The sequence below is a fragment of the Lepus europaeus genome, chromosome 7 (genome assembly GCF_033115175.1).
Source record: "Lepus europaeus isolate LE1 chromosome 7, mLepTim1.pri, whole genome shotgun sequence".
Classification (NCBI taxonomy): Eukaryota; Metazoa; Chordata; class Mammalia; order Lagomorpha; family Leporidae; genus Lepus; species Lepus europaeus.
The window spans coordinates 102,388,482-102,411,603 of NC_084833.1; the positions used below are offsets into that span (position 1 = coordinate 102,388,482).

The 23,122-nt window shown below is 46.7% G+C and overlaps 1 protein-coding gene across 1 annotated transcript in view; it reads left to right on the top strand.

Moving 5' to 3' along the window:
• Window positions 1–16,283, top strand: part of HTR3B (5-hydroxytryptamine receptor 3B) — a 33,743-nt gene extending 17,460 nt beyond the window's left edge. The window contains exons 3-9 of the mRNA XM_062198368.1: window positions 4,450–4,494; window positions 4,820–4,929; window positions 5,868–6,037; window positions 6,529–6,686; window positions 14,433–14,643; window positions 14,763–14,945; window positions 15,606–16,283. Coding sequence (XP_062054352.1) covers window positions 4,450–4,494; window positions 4,820–4,929; window positions 5,868–6,037; window positions 6,529–6,686; window positions 14,433–14,643; window positions 14,763–14,945; window positions 15,606–15,841 — 1,113 coding nt within the window. The 3' untranslated portion in view covers window positions 15,842–16,283. The remainder of the gene's footprint in view (window positions 1–4,449; window positions 4,495–4,819; window positions 4,930–5,867; window positions 6,038–6,528; window positions 6,687–14,432; window positions 14,644–14,762; window positions 14,946–15,605) is intronic.
• Window positions 16,284–23,122: the final 6,839 nt, after the last annotated feature.

Consider the following 23,122-nt stretch of genomic DNA (forward strand, 5'->3'; position numbering starts at 1 on the left):
GGTTTCTCTCTTCTTTCCTAATCTATGTATTTTTAAATAACAATAGTTTTTTTAAGTTTTAATTTAATCACATAATGTACCCCTTTAAAAGACACAATCCAGTGGTTTTTTAGGACATTTCTAGAGTTGGGCAACTACCTCCACCACTGAGTCCCAAGACATTTCCATCACTTTAAAAAGAAACTGCATATGTGTACGCCCTGGCAGTCACACCCCACACTCCACCCCACACAACTTTAGCCAAAACTAAGCTATTTTATGAGTCTATACATTTGCCAGTTCTAGACATTTCATCTAAATGGAACTACATCATAAGTGACCTCTTATGACTGACTTCTTTCACTTGTTATAATGTCTCCAAGGTTCATACATGTTGTAGCATGTATCAGTATTTCATTACTTTTTATTGCTGAATAGTATTCTATGATGGGGATATATATTATTTATTCATTCATCAGTTGATGGGCAATTGACTTTAAAAAAATTTTTTTAAGACTTTATTTATTTATCTGAAAGAGTTACACAGAGAGAGAAGGAGAGGCAGAGAGAGAGAGAGAGAGAGAGAGAGAGGTCTTCTGTCTGCTGGTTCACTCCCCAGTTGGCCTCAACTGGCTCCAATCCGAAGCCAGGAGCCAGGAGCCTCTTCTGGGTCTCTCACATTGGTGCAAGGGCCCAAGGACTTGGGCCATCTTCCACTGCCTTCCCAGGCCATAGCAGAGAGCTGGATTGGAAGTGGAGTAGCCAGAACTCAGACCAGCGTCCACATGGGATGCCGGCACTGCAGGCAGCGGCCCTACCCACTATACCACAGCACCAGCCCCAATTGACTTGTTTCTGTCTTTTATTACCACAAATAATGCTATTCTGTATGTTCCTATGCAAGATTTTTGGTGTGAATTTATGTTTTCAATTTTCTTAGTTATTACTTAAGGGTAGAATTTCTGGATTCTGTGGTCACTCTATGTTTTACTTTTGAGAAACTGCTGACTGCTTTCCAAAGTAACTGTGCCTTGTAATAGTTCTACCAGTAATGGGTGAGGACTCTACTTTCTCCACATCCTTGCCAACATTTGTTATTTTCTTTTTTATTTTAGCCATCCTAGTGACGATGAAATGAGATCTCACCATGGTTTTGACTTGCATTTCCCTGGTGATTAATGATGTTAGGCATCTTTTCTATGCTTATTAGCCATTTGTATACCTCCTTAGGAGAAATATCTATTCAAGTCCTTTGCCCATTTTAAAAATTATTATCTTTACTTGTGGTAGAATATACATGTACAAAATTGATCATATTAACCAATTTTAAATGTCCAGTTTGGTAGCATTAAGTACATTCACAGTATTGTGCAACCATCACCACTATCCGTTCTCCAGAACTCCTTTCATCTTGCAGAACTGAAATTCTGCACCCATGGAACAAGTAACTCCTCACTTCCCCCTCTCCCAGCCTCTGGAAACCACCATTCTATCTACTGCCTCTATGGATTTCACAACTATAGGTATTTCAGATAAGTGGAATCATATAGTATTTGTCCTTTTGTGACTGGCTTATTTCACTTAACATAATGCCCTCAAGGCTCATCCATGCAGCATGTGTGAGAACTTCCTTTCTTTCTAAGACTGGCTAATATTCCAGTCTGTATCTTTATCATGTGTTGTTTGTTAATCTGTCGGTAGATTGTTGCTTCCACCCCCTGGCTATTGTGAATATACTGATACAAACACGAGTGTACAATTATCTGTCCAAGTTCCTTCTTTCGAGGTATATACTCAGAAGTGGAATTTTGTGGATCATATGGTAGTTCTATTTTTTGATTTTTATACTGTTTTCCACAGCAACTACACCATTTTGCATTCCCACCAACAGTGCCCAAGGGTTACAATTTCTCCACATCCTCACCAACATTTGTTATTTTCCATCTTTTTTGTTGTTTGTATGAGCCATCCTAATGAGTGTGAGGTGGTACCTTGCTGTAGCTTTGATTTGCTTTCCCTACTGAAAAGTAATTGCCTTGGTCAGTTGGGCTAACATAACACATACTACGGACTGGATGGCTTAACCCACAGATCTATTCCTCTTAGTTCTGGCGGATGGGAAGTACAAGGGCACGGATCTAGCTGATTCAGCTGCTGGTGAGGGCTTCTTCCTGGCTTGCAGAAGGTTGCCTCCTCCCTGTGGAGAGAGAGATTTCCTTCTCTTCCTCTCCTGTAGGGCCACCACTCCTATCAGATTAGGACTCTATGTTTATGACCTCGTTTAACCTTACTTACTTCCTAAAACCCTTATCTCCAAGTATGCACACACTGGGTTTTAATATACAAGTTTATTTATTTATTTATTCGTTTTGGTGGTGGGGACACAATTTGGCCCATAGCAGTGATACCTGGCATCTTTTCATATGCTTATTGGTCATTTGTATACTTATCTACTTCAGTGAGATATCTATTCAAGTCCCCTGTGTTTTTCTCAATAGAAATACTTGTCTTTTGTGGTTGAGTTATAAGCATTCTTTATATATTCTGGATACAAGCCTTATCAAATATATGCTTTGCAAATATTTTCTCCCATTTATTTCCTGATTATCTTCCCTAAAGAACAAAAGTGGGTTTTTTTGTTTTTTGTTTTGTTTTTTTTTTTGGTTTTGTTTTGTTCTTTAAATTGTTGTTTGAGAGGCAGAGAGAGTGAGAGAGTGAGCTCCCATCTGCTGGTTCAATCCCCAAATGACTATAACAGCTGGATTTGGGCCTAGTCTGAGCCAGCTAGGAACGCCATCCAGGTGCCCATGTGAGAGATGTGAACCCAGTTACTTGAGCCATCATTGCTGCCTCCCAGGGTCTGCACTGGTGAGAAAACAGAGTCAGAGCCAGGGCCAGGATTTGAACTCAGGCACCTTGAAGCATGATAAAGCCATTTTAACCTCTAGGTTAAATACCCTCTCAAAAGTTTTTAATTTTTATGCAATCCCATGTATTAGTCTGCTTTTCATTACTTCAACTAAAATACCTGAGAGGAACTTCTTGGAAAAGCAAAGGTTTATTTCAGCATACAGTTTGGAGGTTGTAATTGAAGATTGGGTGCCACCAGACTATGGTGGGTATGGAGGAACAATCAAGTGGTGAGCCAGGAAGCTAGGAAGAATCTGAACTCAAATAATCAACCCTCTTATCAGAACCATCCCCCAAGGATGTGCCCCCAGTGACCCAAAGATATCCCACTAGACCCACTTCTCAGGCACCACAACTAGATCAATTCCCCACCCTTAATTCATCAGCCATTAATATTAAGACAGGGGCTGGCGCTGTGGCGTAGCAGGTAAAGCCACTGCCTGCAGTGCTGGCATCCCATATGGGTGGCCTCTGCACTCACATGGGAGACCTGGAGGAAGCTCCTGGCTCCTGGCTTCAGATTGGCATGGCTCTGTCCATTGCAGCCATTTGGGGAGTGAACCAGAAGATGGAATCAATCTCTCTCTCTCTTTCTCCATCTATCTCTCTATAACTCCACATTTCAAATAAATAAATAAATCTTAAAAAAAAATTAAGACATCGGAGTTTACATATGTTGAATGAATTCTGAGGAGACAATCCTATTCAACCCATAATATCCCACTGATTTTTTATTTTGTTGCTTGTGCTTCTGTTGTTTTATCTAAGAAGTTATTGCTTAATTCAAAGTCATAATGAATTACTTCTATGTTTTCTTCTAAGAGTTTCATAGTTTTAGAGTTTACCTTTGGGTTAATGGTCCATTTTGAGTTAATGTCTGTATATGGTGTGATTCCTTTTCTTTGACTCATCAAGAACATTGTGGATCTACAAGTCCTAGAATGTTTTTCACTGGATTATATATTTAAAAAACTGTTAAGAAAGGTTTTGTTATTTTTTGGTTTCTGTTTTTGGAGATCTTTTAAAAAATCACTGAGTCATTGCAGAAATGGAAAATTACATTTATTATATCATCTAAAATAATACCTCATTTACATTAAGCCATTTGGTTTTTTTCTACAAGCATAGAGATCCAAATATGGTTAACTTAACAGGAATGGCTGCCAGTTGCACACAGAAAAATTATGAATAATATCTTGATAACAAATAAAAGCTTGGTCTCATCTTTTTAGCTCAGAGTCAGCTGAAATTACCAATCATTTTTTAGCTTGAGTAATGGCAGAGCAACTAATTAGAATAGAAAAGAGATTAGCAAATCATTCAAGATGTCAAGTGCTGGCAAAGTGCCATTTTGTCATAAATAATATAGTAAAGCATATAGCGACAGGTGTGCATACCAAATGGGAGCTGGGAATACCCAGGTATTGAAGAGTGATGTTTTTAGAATCAGCATTATCTTGTTAGATTTGATTTTCTTTCTCTGAATTGTCTGACTATTGAATCGGCCTTTGATTTATTGATATTCTGAGATTTGGGGTGGATTTTCTTTTTGTTTTGCAGGATGCACAGAATCAAAAATTAAAGACAAGCGTGTGGTACCGTGAGGTAAATGATCATGTTTCCTTCCACGTATGCTGGACTCTTGATCTGGATCTGCTGTAAAATATAATTATTCTAAGGAATAGATGCTATCTTTGCGATTTTAGTTGCTTAGATGGTCAGCAGCCCTGATTTATTAGACTCTGTGTGAGATGTATGGGCATGGTTTCTGTTTGGGGCTACCAGCTTTAGGATTTAAATGGGAAGTCCTCTCACCTAACAGAGAGAACTAAGGGGCTCACAAATTGGGTTATTAATTCAAATCTCTGTTCTTTAGTGAAACTGACCTTGCCTTATTTTGATAAATATCCTTTCTGGCCACTCCTAACAGGTCTGGGATGATGAGTTTTTATCCTGGAACTCCAGCATGTTTGATGAGATTAGTGAGATCTCCCTCCCTCGAAGTGCTATCTGGGCCCCTGATATCATCATTAATGAGTTGTAAGTGTGCTGGGTGTATTTCTCTGGGGTCTCAACTGCTTTGAACATTCAGGCCAGTTGCGGCTTGCTTTCAGTGTTGTCCATTTTTGGCTTCCTTTTTTTTAAAGATTTATTTTATTTATTTGAAAGACAGAGTTACAGGCCGGCGCCGTGGTTTAACAGGCTAATCCTCCACCTTGAGGCGCTGGCACACCGGGTTCTAGTCCCGGTTGGGGCACCGGATTCTATCCTGGTTGCCCCCCTTCCAGGCCAGCTCTCTGCTATGGCCCGGGAAGGCAGTGGAGGATGGCCCAAGTGCTTGGGACCTGCACCCGCATGGGAGACCAGGAGAAGCACCTGGCTTCTGGCTTTGGATCAGCGAGATGCGCCGGCCACGGCGGCCATTGGAGGGTGAACCAACGGCAAAAAGGAAGACCTTTCTCTCTGTCTCTCTCTCTCTGTCCACTCTGGCTGTCAAAAAAAAAAAAAAAAAAAAGAAAAGAAAAGAAAAAAGAAAAAAAATAAAGAGTTACAAAGAGAGGCAGAGATAGAGAGAGAGGGCTTCCATCCACTGGTTCACTCCCCAGATGGCTGCAACGGCCAGAGCTGTGCCAATCCGAAGCCAGGAGCCAGGAGCTTCTTGAAAAGGAGCATATTGTTGGGAGTCTTCAAGAAAGATATACCATGAATTGATGTCATGTAAGAGGCAGATTTGATTATGAATGCTTGAGGCTACTCATTATGTCCATGTAGGCACAGTAGTAAATGAGTCAACTCACAAGGCTGGTACTGCTGAGCCTGTCTCTGTCAGGGTGAATCATCTCATGGGAAATGTGGTTCTGCCTCTGCAGTGCTAGGCTAGGCCTGGGTGTCATGGTCACTGCCATCCCATAATCAGCCCTATGTTTGGGGATGGCTAGAGTCCTCTCTGTACAGCAGTTCCTTTGTGTTCCATGCAGTGTGGATGTTGAACGATCTCCTGACCTTCCCTATGTTTATGTGAACTCATCCGGGACCATTAAGAACTCCAAGCCCATCCAGGTGGTCTCTGCATGCAGTTTAGAGACGTACGCCTTTCCATTTGATGTCCAGAACTGCAGCCTGACCTTCAATAGCATCCTGCACACAGGTAAACTATGAGAGATACAGTTCACTAGTTGGAAAACATGACTGCTGGGTTGGCCCACACAGGCCAAGTGATATTACACCATCCTCAGGTCTATTTTATTCTTGCACATAACTGGCTATTTAAAATCTAAATACCTTCTCACTGGTACTTGGTACTGCTGTTGTTCAGTGCAATGTTACAGCCCACTGCTGTCGTTGATTTGTGCATCCAGTATTAGGCCTCCAGTGCCAGTGGGAATGTCACAGATATCACAGGACAAGCTCTATCACCTGTCAAGCTCCATCGCGCTGTGGAGGGTAGACTCCAAACCCTGAATTCATAACTGTGTGCATGTGCATGTGTGTGTGCATGTGACTGGAAACAAAGCAAGCAGGACTCTCCTTGAGGAGGACGGGAGGAAAAGGAAGGATCTGAACTGAGAGTGGAACAAGTGTGTCGATGTTGGCCCTCAATGTCTACCTGAGGAAGTCAGTTGTTTCTGTTGTTTCCAGTGCAAGATGTAGACCTGGCCTTCCTGAGAAGCACAGACGACATCAAGCACAACAAAAATGCATTTTTGAACGACAGCGAGTGGGAACTTCTTTCTGTGTCCTCAATGTACGGCATCCTGCAGAGTGGTACTGGAGATTTTGCACAGATTCAGTTCAATGTAGGTTCTGCCCCTGCTGTCTACTTTTCTGCAGTTCCTGGCTTCCTCCGCTGGGTTGCAGGATCTCTGGCTCCATTCCAGATTCTCATTCATTAACACCCAAGAACAGCCGGCTCAATGGCTCTGCACATCCAGTCTGCATCCCAGCATTGCAGAGAGCAGAGGTCCAGTGTGAGACCTTGAGCTCCTGCTGGTGCAGGTGGTGTTCAGATACTACCCCCTCCTGTGTGGATCCTTAAACCTTTCAGCACTTACTGTTGTTGTCACTTCTTATTACTACTGAGAAAGAAACCGAAGCAAACTCACAAACAACAAACTGAGATTATCTTATTAGCATTATTGTCCTGAGCAAGTTATCAATTAATTCCAGATGCAGATGCATGAAACGATCATCATATTATTCACTTGAGTATCTGAAGGGATTTGCCAATAGTCACCTGCAGGACTCAGAAACCGCTGGTGGCTTCTGGATCAGAGGGAACAACTGCCTGAAAGGACATGAGGGGAACCCATCCATCCCACCCCTGGGAATGGTCCTGGCTGTGTTGTTCCCGGGAAAACTGTCCTGCGGGCAGGAGTGCCGTGGGGTAAAGGACAGTGAAGCCTGCTGCTTCAGAGGCAGAAGGTTCTCCTGGTAAACTGTCCTGACACGTAGTCAGCAGCAGGCAACAAGTGGATGCACACTGTTAGCATTCAGCAGTGCCCTTGGCTTTTCTACACAAAGTCAGCCAGTGGTGGCCATCAGGGTGGACAGAGGCACAGGGGTGGATTGCCCATGCCAAGTCATAGGTCCAGATGGAGGGCAGGTCAGGACAGCACACAGATGAAGGCCCTAGAAACAAGTCTTTGGAATAAGGAGGACAATTTAGACTGGTGCTATGGCTGCAATGGATATGCCAAGGGGTGGCAGGGAAATAGGCTGTCATTGGGAACCCAGATGTCCCTCCATTGGTCTAGCAAAGCTCTTAGACACAGCACAGCTGTGGTGTGAATCTGGCTCATGAATAACACTGGCTGGTAACTAATCTCAATTCACATTCTCCTAGCAATGGGGTTTGGGTCCTGACCTAGCATACTGCTTGGTTTTTTAGCAAAGCTAGCATTGTCGTTTTGTTTGTCTGCTTTTTTTTTTTTTTTTTTTAAGTGAAGGAAAGGGATGGAAAAAAAGAAAGGTTTTTTTTAAAAAAAAATTTCAATGAGTTTCTTGGCGAAGAGTAAACACCTCATTAATTTTAAAGATATCAGCCCGCAAACATTATTAATGCAGCTCGAATAATGGCGAGCATTAAAGGGAAATGCGAGGGAGTAGCACGTGCAAGGTGGAACATAGTCACCTACCAAGCGCTCTGGAGATCTCTGCACACACCATTACCTATACTGCACGGAGAAGACAAATAGGCAAGAGACAGGCAGGCAAACAGGACACACACTTGCATACACACACACTCACATGCTCTCTCCATAGAGCAGCCATTATTTGCAGTTACATGTCACTGTTCACCCTAAATGTCAATTTGTGAACAGCTTCTGAAGCTTTCCTATGATGAACAGGGAAAGGTAGGAGATCGCTTAGTGAGAGGGAGGTCCCTGGGTCTAGGAGCCGTGGCCCTGTTCCTTGGCTTTCTTCCCCTTAGTGTTTGCATGGAGGCTGCTGCAGGCAGGCAGGGCTCATTCCATTTCATGCCCTTGGAGAGTTTCCCTGGATCCCTTTGCCCTGGGAGCTCACATGGGTTGTCTAGCAGGGTGGCGTCTACCCTGGTCCTCAGAACAGAGAAGGGAAAAGATCCTGAGTAGAGTTACAGCTCTTAGTTGGCAGGGCAGGGAGCCAGACTTGGGAGCAACTCTTCAGCTTTGCGAAGACCTAATTAGATTCAGTAGCTATCACAGTTCTCCATCTCTCATCCTCGTGCCTCCCCATTGCTGCCATGTGCTCTGTGCTTGGGCTTATTTTATTCTCTACATCCCACCTTGAACTGAATATCCCAGACATCCAAATGACCTTCAGTCGTCCTTGGCCAGCTATGTGAAATTCGCCCAGTTCCATGTCAACATCAGCCTTGCCAGGGTCCTAACAGGAAAGGGCTATCCCCTCTCAATCCAATGACCCACCAAGTCCCAGTTCAGGCTGCCCAGTAGGAGACTGGGGACAGGCGGGGCAGGCAGGAGAGGCAATGATCCACTCTAACTACCTCATTGCCCTGGACCTGTCATACGCTGCTGCCATTTATACCAAATCAAAAGCTCCAGATGCCGTTAGTTCCAGCTAATGTGCAATCATAGACGCGGGCTCTGGGACACGTATTGTTTATCGGAGGCCACTGCTGACGCTTTGGAGCTGGACTACATTCCACAGGGGGCCCAGAGCACAGGCACTTCTCCCTACAAGGATATCTGTGTGCAGCCTGGGACCTGATCCAGCAGCCATGGGAGGGGAGGTTTCCTGCAATACATTATCGGAGGTGCCGGCTCCCAGAAACAGCAGGGTGAACATTCGATTTCTGTATGGCAGGGTTTAAAAAAAAACAGCAACAATGAGGGTAGAAGCCGGAGGATGTAGGAATAAAATTTAGGAACTCTTGTTGGATGGAAAAGAGAGGACAGCTGTAGGGACTAAACTGAGCCTAACCACAGTTATCCTCCCACTGAGCAAAAGGCTCATTCGGGCAGGAGTTGGCGTGCCCACAGGGTACATCTAGAAAAATGCAAAGGGGCTTTTAGGAGAGAAAGATGCCCCATTTATCCTTTTCCTGTCAATGTTTTATGGATGAGGGTGGTTTTGTTGAGATACCCATTGATTGCCCCTTGTATACTTGATAGAACTTAAGTGTGCATGTGTATGCCTGCACGCACACACACACACAGAGGAGAGGGAGAGAGAGAGAGAACTTATAGACATCCTTCCAGGGTCACTCAAGTAATACGGGAATCATGGACTTTCTGCTAATCCAGCACAATCCACAGTCCAGATCAGAGAGGCTCTCTCACTCCAGAACAAGGCTCTCACTCCAATGGCAGCAACTTTCCCATTCTTTCTGGACTGGGAATGTCTGGAGAGGCTGGGGAGGGGAGGAAAACGGGCTTCTGTATGAAGCGTGAGTCTGGGCGTCAAAATTCCAACTATGTCATAAAGACGGTCATGCAAAATTGAGTACTGGTGGGGTCTACCATCAAGGAGGCAATTAGAGGCTAACCTTGGGGCCTATTCCATCTCCAAGGAGCTCTCCACACACACATTCTGAATTAGATTGATCTCTTTCATTAACATCAATAGGCTCCAAATACCTTTGTGTACTTATTATTACCTGGCTTTAATGGATAATGAAATTGTGGCATAATATTGCTAACACCTGAAGGGTGTCTAATGGAGAACACGGGCTGAAACTAAAGTGCTTTTTCTTCCCTTTCTGTGCAATTTAAAGGCACCAGCTCCTTTAGTCCATTAGAAATGATGGGCTGTAGTTAGGGGCAGTGTTGTAGAGAGCCATGTCTCGCTGAGCTGGTGACATACCTCCCTGCCAGCAGGAGCCTGGCATGATCTGCAGAGAGTGAGCCCTCAGAAGCACCAGCCTCAACATTTAGGGTAAAAGCAGCATTATCAAGCAACTCCAGTTTTAGTTCATGAACATTTTCTGAGCTCTTATCATGTACGAGGCTCAATGGTAAACACTTAGGACATAATGATCAATAAAACAAGACTCCTGATATTTACCTGGGCCTCAAAATCTGCCCATGGAGACATAACCAGTAGCACCACAAAGAGAGCACTTGCTCTGTGCCAGGGACAACGTAAAACATTTGTCCACTTAATCTTCACCTCTGTGTGAGGTGGACGCTCTGAGTCTGCATCTCTACACAAGTGGATGAGGGATGAGTTGCGGTACTGAGCTGTTCAGTAACTTAGTAGAAGTTGTAGGATGATTGGTGGAGCTTGTACTTGAACCCAGGAAATGTGACTCCAAAAACTGTGTGCCTAATCCTCATAATGCTGACACACAACTTACTATCACAGTGTATTCCAGCTCCACTTGCTATCCACCCACTGTGCATTCCTGGGCAAGTCACCTGTATTGTTTTCACAAGACAGTATCCCAAACCAAGGGGCTCAAAACATCTGAAGTATGTTTCCTTATACTTCTGGAGGTGTAGAAGTCTGAAACCATATATATAAATCAGGTCTATCGGGGGCACAATAGCTCTCTGCCCACAGGCTGGAGAAATATCCAACCACCAGAGACTGCTGCTGATCCCAGAAGCTGGAGCGAGGGCAGGGCCCTGCCCTATCCACCGTGCTAAGTCCAATATTTAGGCGAGTGCCTGACAACCTGTTTGGGTTCAATTAACATCCATTAAACAAAGAAATAAAGGGCTCTGAAGATCAAATGAGATAATGAAAACATTTCTGGAAACTGTGGTAAAATTAGAGTTTCTTTTGGGCACACTGGGCCAAAATTAGTCTAGTCCATAGTTGGGAGTATGGTCCTAAATCAATTTAAAGATGTATTCCTTGTTCTGAGGAAACCCAAAAGTGTAGATACTTGGTCTGCTTTAGAAAGGAAGATGTAAAAGGCAGGGGAGTGGATGGTGTGGCTTTGGAGGGTCCAACTAGCTGTATAGTGTTTTCATAAATGGAGACAGGAGAGTTCTTTGCTTTATGCTACAGCAGAACTGTCTACCCTTACACTGATGTCCTTTCCCTCTGCTTTCAGATGCTGTAGGTAGCCAGTGAGGAATAGCCTCCTGACCGGATCCGCTACAGAGCTTGTGGGACTTAGTGCACGCTGGGCCACTTGTGCAGAAGTATTAAGGATCTCTACATGGCACCAGCAGAGCATTAAGGCCAAGTGCAGAGCTCTTCCATGTGTATGGGCGAGTGTGGCTGCACAAGTCGCACTCCCATGAAGCCAGCTGCCACCAAGCCTCTTAGCTCTTCCTGCACCCCGCCCCTGCCCCCGCCCCCCCGGGAAACACGTGCTCCCATCAAAGGGCACCTTCTCAGAAACCAGGGTCCTTGAGCAGCCAGGGCACCGGACCTTGTTTCTGGCCGAGATTAACATTCAAGCATCTGCATTAGCCTCTGCGTGTGCGAATCATCTCGGCTTGTGCAAGCCACACGGGCACTTTGTTTAAAGAGCACAACAGTTCATCTCAATTGTACATGAGATGTTTAGCAAAGCAAAAATAAGCTGCTTTGTAAAAGAAAAAAGAGGGAAATGGAGGTGTGGCGAGGTGACTGCTCACCGAGGACCACTGAAACTAGCCCACACAGGCCCTTAGGATGGAGAGGCTCTGGAACTCTGTTCCCTTGGTCTTAAGACTGGGCTCTTCCATGTTCCTGGTCATCCAGCGTAGCATGATTCTTGGGCTTTTCTTGCCCTTTCTGTGATGTCTATCCTGAAGTCTCTAGGGTATCCCATTTCTACCCTCCAGAGACCACTGGCTTGGTCATCCCTGCCAACCCCAAAAAGAAAGATCACCAACAGTCCTTGCTGGGTCACAACAGAAGCCCCTCCAGGGACCCTGATATCTGATTCCTTTCCCCCTCCGCCCACCTAACCACGGCTGGCTCAGTCACAGTGATGGTGGGAGCTAGAGAGGTGCAGGTTGATGACAGTTAATTCTGTTGTTGTTTTTCTTGTTGAGTGCACTTTGGTAGAAATGTGTTTTAACCAAATTATTGCAAAGCACTGAGTGTTGCTGTGTTTTAGATATCTGCAGCCAATTATGCTTAATGTGAAAGACAACAGCCAGACTACAATCCGCCAAGCGGCTCTGGCCTGCTAAGCTCCACTGAGTTGGGATGCCCTCCTAGAGCTGATGGCTAGGGAGCCCCGGCTGTCACCAGCAAGGTGATGTCTGGACTGCCCCTACCACCTCTGCTCCATCGCTGGCCTCTACACGTCATCTTGGCTCACTTCTTTGTGATTCCCTTCCACGGCAGGATATGGAGATGAGATGCACTGAGTCAGAGGTCTGGTGGGGTTGAGTGTTGCAGCGATGCCTTAGTAGAAAAGAGCAGGGACTTTGGGGTCTTGGGACACATTCTGGCCCTGCCACATACTCAACTTACTTATGGGGGCTGAGCTTTATCATTGAAAATTTACGGAGTGAAAGATATGACCTACTAACAGGTTTGCATCTAGGACTAAATACATCACATCATATGCATAAAAGCATCTAGCATGCCATCTGACACTTAGAAAGCATTCCCTTGTTGGCAGGTTAGGAAAAATGGGAGATTTCAAACATTATCGTTGTCCAAATCCACTAGCAAAGGGCCTGGAATGTTTATTTGTCCAAACACATTTATTGAACACCCACTATAAAATAGGCCTTATTTTGGCCTTATGGTGGGTATCACCACCATAGGGATGGGATGAGATGAGGGTGCATAGGATAATGGGGGAAGCAACCTTGCCATTCCCTGGCTTCTCTTTAGGAAGAATGAGAACAGATTGTGTATTTTTCCAAAACATTTCCTATCACCATCCCAGAGAAGCTAGGTATAAGAAATAGTGACAATAAGTAGTAATTTTGTGAGACCCCCGAATAGCTCTGTTTGTCCCCATAGTGCAAGCCAAGCAAGGCAGCTTCAGCTGGTGTCTACTCCAAGGGACCCTGCCCTCTTTTTTCCCCTGTACTTGTTTCTGGGGACTAAGCTTGTGCTCTACAGAGACGGGATCCCTGGTCATGTTTGTCAAAATGGGGAGACAGAGAAGAACAGTGGCAGGAGATGGGAGGGAAGGAGGTGAACAAAGGGGTACTTATTTTTCCATTTCCCTTCATGAAGTGTCACCAGGCGGGCCACACCCCCAAAAGGAAGCCCCTGCTCCTGCCTCTCTGCACAGCTCTCCTCAAGTCTGGTCTGCATTCCTAGCCCTTGGCTCCTCTAGGCCTAAGGGTGGTAGGAGTTTCTCATTCCCTAAAGTCCCAGGGCAGCCTTTCTTCTTATGGCTTCCCTATACCCTGCCCACATTTTGCAAACAGTCCCTTTATTGAACCCTCCTGAAATCTCCCAGTTTGGATGTGCTATTCATTCCTGCCCAGACTCTGATAGATATAAGTGCTGGAGACCAAGGGCATTCCAAGTAAGATAAACTGAACTGAAAGCAACCCAACTGACTGCATAGTAAGTGATTTAAGAAGAAAGATTTGGTTTTGAAACAGTTTCTCACCAGCTGTGTGAGTTTGGATAAGTAAGTCAACCTCTTTGAACCTCTGTCTCCTTGTTTGTAAAATGGAAATAGAGATACCCAACCCTTAAGGTTGTGAGACATGAATAAGCAAAGTGTATGGGAGTACTTCAAAATGTTTGTGGAAAAATGGAGAAGTTAATTTTGGTGCAAAAATTTTTTGAAGTGTTTGCATAGTTTCTTCATTAAATGTTGAAGACCTCTGGTATGCAGGGGTTTCAAAAAAATTTTTTTTACCAAAATAAATTTATCTTTTAATTCTATTTCCCACAAACATTTTGACTTGCCTTCATGTAAAAGTCTAGTGCTCGGCTCACAGTAAGTGGTAAATAAATGTTAACTCTTTCTTCTTCTAATTATTAATATTAGCTCTGTAGAAGCTGAAAGGATTTTTTTTATCCATTTGGTAAAGCACAAAATAACCTCAAACGTGTATCTGTGATAAACTACATAGAATTTTCATATAATGCAAACGTACTGAGACTTCATGGAGCATTTCTGGCCATGGACTTGGCCAGACATTAGTCTTTCTAACAGATGCCTCGTTCCTGGCCAGGTGGTGATTCGCAGACGCCCATTGGTCTATGTCGTGAGCCTGCTGATTCCCAGCATCTTCCTGATGCTTGTCGACCTGGGGAGCTTCTACCTGCCACCCAACTGCCGCACGAGGATTGTGTTCAAGACCAGCGTGCTGGTGGGCTATACCGTCTTCAGGGTCAACATGTCGAACGAGGTGCCGTGGAGCACAGGGAGCACCCCACTGATTGGTGAGCCTTGTGTGATGCTGCCTGCCAAAGAGCTGATGCTGCGTTTCAGACTGGAGGAGGAAGGGAGGGGACCAGAGACGCTGCTGACTCTGCCTTCTCTGCTCTGGTTCTCCTCACAGGGGCCTTCTTCACAGTTTGCATGGCCTTCTTGGTTCTCAGCTTATCTAAGTCCATCCTGTTGGTCAAATTCCTCCACGATGAGCGGCACAGTGGGCAGGAACGGTCCCTCCTGTGCCTTCGAGGGGCTACTGATGCTGACGGGCCTGGAATGGATCCCAGGGCCCCGCACGCTGGGCTAACAGGTTTGTGAGAAGTTTTTAGTCTTTACTGTGTCATGCTTTATCACCCTCAGAACTAATCCCCATTGTAAGGGCTCCGGGCCATGTTGGTCTGTGAAAGAATCTGACACACCTGTTTCTTAGCCTCTGTAGTATGGTGTATATTACCTCTCCAGGGGCTACAGGCTGCCTCCTGCTGACTTTCCAGAAAGCCTCATTTTCACTTGAAGGTCAGACCAGTTGCTCTTAACTTCTTTTATTTTCCAGTTTCAACCATTCGATTGAGTCATTGATTCCAGAATAGGAGAGGACTGGTGTGTGCACACACACATGCGCACACACACACACACTGAGTTTGTATATATTAGGGTTCTAGTTGCTCAATGTGAAAGGTGCAGGAATAATCTCAGCTCCTAAAGCTGCAGCTGAGTCACCTTCAGCTGACACTGAGCCCAGAAAATCTCCTAAATGGATCTAGCCCTCACACGCCCAACTTTCATAATAGAGCTCTGACATGTTCTCCCAGGTTCCCTTCAGTCTACCCTAAGCAGGTAGGGAGAGAGATCTCACCTCCAACAGCCCAGTGCCTGGTTTTGCTGGATGCATCACTCTGCTTCAAGGGAAAATTCCAGGTGGTCCTCAGTAACTCCCGGCTCACCTAGGGTGCCGTCCTCTACCCTGCAGGGTCCTCCACCTGGCGAGACCAGCAGACCCAGTCAGGGGCCCTGAATGAAGTCTGGCTCCAGCTTCAGTCCATCAACAGCTACCTCCGAACTCAGGACCAGGTGGAGCAACAAGAGGTTGAGTGGCTGGCTCTCCTGTACCGCTTTGACCGACTGCTCTTCCGAGGCTACCTCGCCGTGCTGATGCTCTACACCATCACCCTGAGCTCCCTTTGGGTGCTGTGGAGTGGCTTCTGAAGACTGAAACTTGCTGGTCTCCTCCTTGTGCTCACGGCTCTTAGAGGAGGCTGGAGGTGTTCTTGTGGGAAGATGGAAGGCGAAGGAATGGTGGATTTAGAAGTCCTCCCCCCACTGCTTTTCACTAAGTCCAAGTATATCGCCCAGTGGACTACTGAATGACCCAGAGGCAATGCATTTATGATGAAACTGTCTGGACAGTACTAAGTACACAGGAGAAAGTCAGCCCTCCTTCTTATCCCAGTGCACGCTCTGAAAGTAGCCACCACTAGCAACTACTTTTAGGAAGCTTCTAGGCACATACATGCATAAATGTATGTGTAGACAGCTTTAAAAAAAAAAGAAAGAAATTGTAGTGGCTGGCATTATGGCACAGTGGGTTAAATGCCCACTTGCGGTAACAGCACACCATATGGGCACCGGTTCAAGTCCTGGCTGCTCCATTTCCAATTCATCTGCCAATGTGCCTGGGATATCAGTGGAAGATAGCCCAGGTACTTGGAGTTCCAGCTTCCTGGCTTCAGCCTGACCTAGCCCTGGCTCTTGTGGCCATTAGGGGAGTGAATCAGTGGATGGAAGATCTCTCTATGTCTCCCACCCTCTCTCTCTCTCTGTAACTTTGCCTTTCAAATAAACAAATATTTTAAAAACATGTAAGCTCACTGCATCTTCCATCCTGCCTTGCTCATCTATTCAACAAAATTTTATTGAGTGATGACTAAGTCCTAGGCATTGCTAAATCAGTCACACATCAGTCTTCACTGGATTTGATCCCCACAGTCAACCTTGTATGAACTAGAGCACAAAATCCCTGCCATTCCAGATCCTTCTGAAGTTCTAGTTCCCATTAACCCAGCCTCCATCTCCTTCCCAGCAGTGCATCATACTGGAGCAAATCCAGGTACCAAGGCTTCCAAGACAAGTCTAGCACATCATTCAATGAGCACACGCCCTGAGTAAGGCATTGATGAGGGATACACACAAACCATGGTCCTTGAGTTCAAGGAATTTATAATCCACTATCCCTGCACTAACCATCTAGGGCTGCCATTATAAAATACTAGATTGAGTGGCATAAACAAACTTTTTTTCACCATTCTAGAGGCTGGAAGTTCAAAGTCAAAGTGCTGGCAGGATTGGTTTCTCCTGAGACGTCTCTCCTTGGCTTGCCTGCCATTGACTTCCTGCTGAGGCTTCTCATGGTCTTTCCTCTATGCATGCACCTGTCGGCCTAAGGTCCTCTTATTTTTTTTAAAGATTTATTTATTTTATTTGAAAGTCAGAGTGACACAGAGAGAGAAGAAGAGGCAGAGAGACAGAGAGAGAGGTCTTCCATCCGCTGGATCACTCCCCAATTGGCTGCAACAGCCAGAGCTGCACTGATCCGAAGCCAGGAGCCAGGAGCTTCTTCTGGGTCTCTACGCAGTGCAGGGGTCCAAGGACTTGGGCCCTCTTCCACTGCTTTCCCAGGCCATAGCAGAGAGCTGGATCAGAAGTGGAGCAGCCGGGGCCAGCGCTGCGGCTCAGTAGGCTAATCCTCTGCCTGCAGCGCCAGCACACCAGGTTCTAGTCCCGGTTGGGGCGCCAGAGTCTGTCCTCCTCCTGCTGTGCCAGCATCTCATATGGGCGCCAGTTCTGTCCTGGTTGCTCCTCTTCCAGTCCAGCTCTCTACTGTGGCCCAGGAAGGCAGTAGAGGATGGCCCAAGTGCTTGGACTCTGCACCCGCATGGGAGACCAGGAGGAAGCACCTGGCTCTTGGCTGCGGATCGGCACTGTGCGCCGGTCGTGGCAGCCATTTGGGGGGTGAACCAATGGAAGGAAGACCTTTCTCTCTCTCTCTCTCTCTGTCTGTCTAACTCTTTCTGTAAAAAAAAAAAAAAAGAAGTGGAACAGCCCATATGGGATGCCAGCACTGGGGGCAGTGGCCTTATCTGCTATGCCCCAGTGCCGGCCCCACGTCCTCTTATATGATTAGGGACTATCCTAAAGACTCTATTTAACCTTCACTACTTCTTTCATGGCCCTATCTCCAAATGGTCATATCTGGGGTGGTAGGAGCTGGGACACAATCAACATAGGAATTTTTTTCAGGACGCAAATCAGCCCATCACTAACATTCATATATGACTGTGGAGGTTTGGAACTTCCAAAATCTACAGGTTGCATCAGCAGGTTGGAGACCCGGAAGAGCTGCAGATGGAGCTCAAAGGTGATCTGCTGGCAGAACCCACTCTTCTTCCAGGGAGCTCAGTCTTTTTCTATTGAGGCTTCAACCCAGTGGATAAGGCCTGCCAACATTATAGAAGTTAATCTATTCTACTCAAGGTCTGCTGGTTTAAATTTTACTTTCATTTACAATGCCATTACAGAAACATCTAGAATAATTTTGACCCAATATTTCAATATGGGGACCCAGCCAAGTTGACACATAAAATTAACCCCACAGTTCCAGTGATCCCTCACTCCCACCTGTGCACACAGTCACTGGTTCAGAACCAAAGAGCCCTAGTCACGTTGGCACTTGAATTGTAAGATTAGAATTCAATCCTCTCCCCCAAAATACCCTCCCCTAATACTTGCCTTTCTTGGCTTCTCATTGTGTCCTCTGCAGTCTTCAGTACAGCCAAGCTATTGTCCTCAGAAGCTTATCTGCAGCTAAGCTTCTACTTCTGTTCCACACACTCCTCTTTTGCCTCACCAATCAGTGTGTCAACTCCATTGCAGAACACTGTCCCAGACAGCTTCACCCCCGCTCTGCCTTTTTCACCAGATCTCCCATGGTTCTCTTCCTCTGTATCTTTACATTACCTTGAATTGTTCTCCTATTGAATATTTTGAGCCTCTTTTATGTGTGTGTGTGTGTGTGTGATTTGCCAAACAGACTACACACTCCTAGAACCATTAGCCTGTTTTTCTGTTTTATCCCCAGTCTATGCCCAGGTCCATACTGACTTGCTTATGTTGATTCCAATAACTACTGCAGAGTACCACATGTAAGCTCACTGCTGATGGTGGACACATATCTAATGCGCTTTTCCAAGTCTGAGAGACAAAAATCCATGCCCAGACCCGGGGTAACCCCAAGCCCCCATCCAGGGCAGTCATTGGGAAGTTAGTGGCAGAACTCAGTGGGCTACACAGTCGTCATCAGCCTCTGTTGTCGACAGAGGACACAAGAGTCCAAAGCTATTTGCTAGAAACTTTTTCCAGCACTAAAATTGCTTTTGAAAAAAAATCTGCCCCCTCCCTCCCCCCCGAAGAAAAAGAATTTAAATTCAAACAGCCTTTAACCGCATCCTCCCTCTCTCATTACCTCCCAGTTAGTGCTCAACGCCAATTGTCCATGAAATTCCACCGCTGCTGTTAATGAAATGAGGAGCATAAGAAGTTTGCCAACAGGAAGTGTCCATACAAACCTCACCTGTTTCCTTCCTCACTTCCTACTTCCTACCACAGGCCTCCTCTGCCTTGACACATTCTCCTGGCCTCTATTAATTCTGGCTTTCTCCACTTGCTCTCCCAGTTCACAGAGGAGGAAAAAGCCTGCCAGGGCCTCCCCACTTTTCAACTCTGTCCTGGAGAAAGCACCAGATTGAAACTCAGAAGTTCTGGTTTTGGTCCTGGCTCTGTCCCTATCTGGCCAGGGAGCATTGAGCTGAACCTGACTCCCACTTAACTTATTTGAAATTGGAGCTGTTTATGCTTACTCTGTCCACATCACAGAGGTGTAAGCATAGAAATGAAACAATATATCGGGCTGGCGCTGTGGCGTAGCGGGTGGCGTAGCGGGTAAAGCCGCCGCCTGCAGTGCTGGCAACCCCTATGGGCACCAGTTTGAGTCCTGGCTGCTCCACTTCTGATCCAGCTCTCTGCTATGGCCTGGGAAAGCAGTAGAGGATGGCCCAAGTCCTTGGGCCCCTGCACCCATGTGAGAGACCCAGAAGAGACACCTGGCTCTTGGCTTCGGATTAGTCCAACTACGGCCATTGAGGCCAACTGGGGAGTGAACCAGCAGACAGAAGACCTCTCTCTCTCTCTCTGCCTCTCCTCTCTCTGTGTAACTTTGACTTTCAAATAAATAAATCTTTAAAAAATATATATCGGATCAGCACTTTAAAAGTAAATAAACTATCACAAAATAAAGACCCATCTGCTATCAACAGATGGGACCCAGTCTCAAGTCCCTGGTGTGGGGTCAGATTTCCAGTTTTCTCTACCAAAATCAAGTCCTGGGCTCAGGCTCTCCCCAATAGCAACTTCACTACAGGATTCAAAGGCCAAGGCTGAAGCCATCACATGCCTCCTTGCAGAGCACTTGAGTGATGGGGGTGACAAAGGAACTCCCCAATCCACTTCCCACATCTGAGGGACGAAACCTACAGATGTGCTCCAGGCGCAGATGTCATTGTCTAGGTTTTCTGTCAGCCTCTCGGAAGAGGTCTTTCAGCAGCGAAGCCTAAACGACCCCAGGATGGACTCTGAGAGGCCCCGATCTCAGTGGGCAGCCAGGAACTCATCCCAAGCCCTGTGCGTGGGCCCCGTGCGTGGTCAGGTCTGCCTCCCCAGGCTGTGGCACTGTTATCACACACCACTAGAAGCTTGCTCCTAGGACAGTGTCCCTTGCTGGGGGAGGGACACAGGTGCCAGGAGCCCTTGTTTACAGAGCAGCCCCTCCAAATGCTTGTGCATTTCATGATGATTCTTCTTTCACAGAGGAAGGAAACTGAGGAACAGAGCAAAACGGGGGATTCTCCCAGCTGTGCATGCTCTCACCATATGCTGCTTCCCAGAATCTAAAGTAATTGCAGCCCTCACCAAGCAATTACAGCTCCAGCTCTGGGGCCGTCACTGCTGTCTGGAATAGGGTTCGTTCAGCCCACGGTCCCAGGCTAGCTACGTAGACTTTGGTTTATCATTACATCTCAAGACAGCTTTGCTGCTTAATGACCTCCCAGAGCCCCCGGAGCCTTTTGTGTTGCAAATAATGAGGTGGTAGAGGCGCCTCCTTTTCTCGCAAGGTACCCCCCCACTCCCAACTTCCACCATCAGCAGTTGTCCCACTGAGCTTCTCGCCTCTTAAGTCTCCTTTTGGACACAGCAAGTCTCCCGTGGCCTGACTCAGCCCAAGTGGCTCAGAAACTGGAAGCAATCGAAAGAGCATCCACACGGGCAGTTCTGCTCCCAGTTCGGCTTCAGGCCTCCTCAGGTCCTCTGGCATCTCAGGATCTAATTATACACCCAAAGGCAAGGTGAGTAGAAGCACATGGAGCTTCAGTTGTACCCTACCCTCTGACCTGAGGCTCTAGAAGGTGCTTGGCTTTTTAAGGGAAGAAGTTCCTCCACCAGCCCGGGCCACAGACCCCAGTCCCTGGGCTCCGTCCAGAGCATGGGCTTCCTTTCTGGCACCCCTCGCCGTGCCTCTGGGCCCGCCTCAGTCATCTCTGTACCCAGCTTAGTCTACCTTGTCCTGTCCCCAAGCTCAGACCCATCTCAGCAGCCAGAACCGCTCAGCCCTGAGTTATTTACCTGCAAGAGCTTCCCAATGAGCAGAGCCACAGCAGGGAGGAGGCTTTTACGAGCAGCCACGCCCCCCAAGACACTGCGGTATCCTTAATTGAAATGACCCACACCAGTGATTAGATTAGGGGGCTGAAGGAGCCCAGCACGAAGCCCCCAGCCCCTCCCTCATCCTGCCGGGGAGGTGATGTAGTTAAGTTTGTGCTTCATTGGGCAGAGGCCATAAAACAGGAATTGCAGCATGGGTTTTCTGCAGGGGCTGGAAGGGACTGCAGGGGCTGGGGGCAGCAGGCTCCGGGTCTGACGGGGAGGGAGCTGCTCCTTCCCCCTTTACCTCTCATTTCTCTCTAGCTGCCCTCGTGCTGGGCTCCTGAGACCTGCGGCCCACACAGCCGTGGCCCGACGATCAGCCCTCCTGGAGGTCCCTGGACACCCAGGCTGCAGGCGGACAGCGGGTTCTCGGTCGGATCACTCCTGCTCACCCCGCTCGTCCTTTTTGCAGAGCTCCTGGCTGAGAGCGTGGGCAGCAGGCGCTGTTTTCATCCTGCCTCCTCACCCCATCTCTGCTCCTCAGCTCTTCCCTGTGAGCCTCTTCTCCACCTTAGTCCTGGTGTCCTGCCCCACCTCCCACCACCCAGCCCTCTGCCTACCGAGACTGGAGTTTGTCTAAGTTTACTCTGGCTCCTTCCCGCTCCCTAACCTCATTACTCTGGACACCCGTCCCCATGCTGCCCGAAGGACCTCTCGCTGCTGTGTTTTTCCTGAACATCATGTACAAAACCAGTGAAAATCCCTCCACTGTGCCAATTCCTATACAGTCATTTAAAATTGATCTACGGGGCGTGGATGTTTAGTGCAGCAATGAATACACCACTTAGGGTATCCATATCCCATTTTGGAGAGCCTGGGTTCAAACCCTGGCCCTGCTCCCAACTCCAGCTTCCTGCTAATGCACAGCTGGGTCCCTGCCATCCACACGGGAGACCCAGACTGAGTTTCTAGCTTCTGGTTTTAGCCTGGCCGAGCTCCAGCTGTTGCTGGCAGTTGGGGAATGAGACGGCGAATGGAAGGAAGAGCTCCCTCTCTCTCTCTCTCTTCCTCTGCCTTGCAAATAAATGATTAAAACAAAGCAAGCCACAGTCAGTAAAATATAATAACTAAAATGAATGTATCCTCCAGTTGAGAGTGGGTGAAGCAAGCTCACGCCGGGTTTTCAGCAGAGGGCCAGGGCACAGAGCCCCAGGATGAGCTCAGTCCTCTTCTAGACCGTGCGTTTTACTGAGTGCTGTACTGTCAGGGAAACTTCACTTTCCTATGAAAATAATTACTGGTGGATGTCATTGAAGAAGCAAAAACTTAGAATAAAAATTTTTAAAATAAAACTTAGGACTTCATGGAGTGGCAGGGTGACTTAAAAAATTGGGAAATGCAAATGAGTTTATTTTGGTGCCAGATCTGTGAAATCCATACATTTTTTTTCTTTTTCTTTTTTTTTTTTTTTAGATTTACTTATTTATTTATTTGAAAGGCAGAGTTACAGAGAGGCAGAGGCAGAAAGAGAGAGAGGTCTTCTATCCACTGGTTCATTTTCCAATTGGCCTCAGCGGCTGGAGCTGCGCCAATCCGAAGCCAGGAGGCAGGAGCTTCTTCCAGGTCTCCCATGTGGGTGCAGAGGTCCAAGGACTTGGGCCATCTTCTACTGCTTTCCCAAGCCACAGCAGAGAGCTGGATTGGAAGTGGAGCAGCTGGGACTCGAACCAGCGC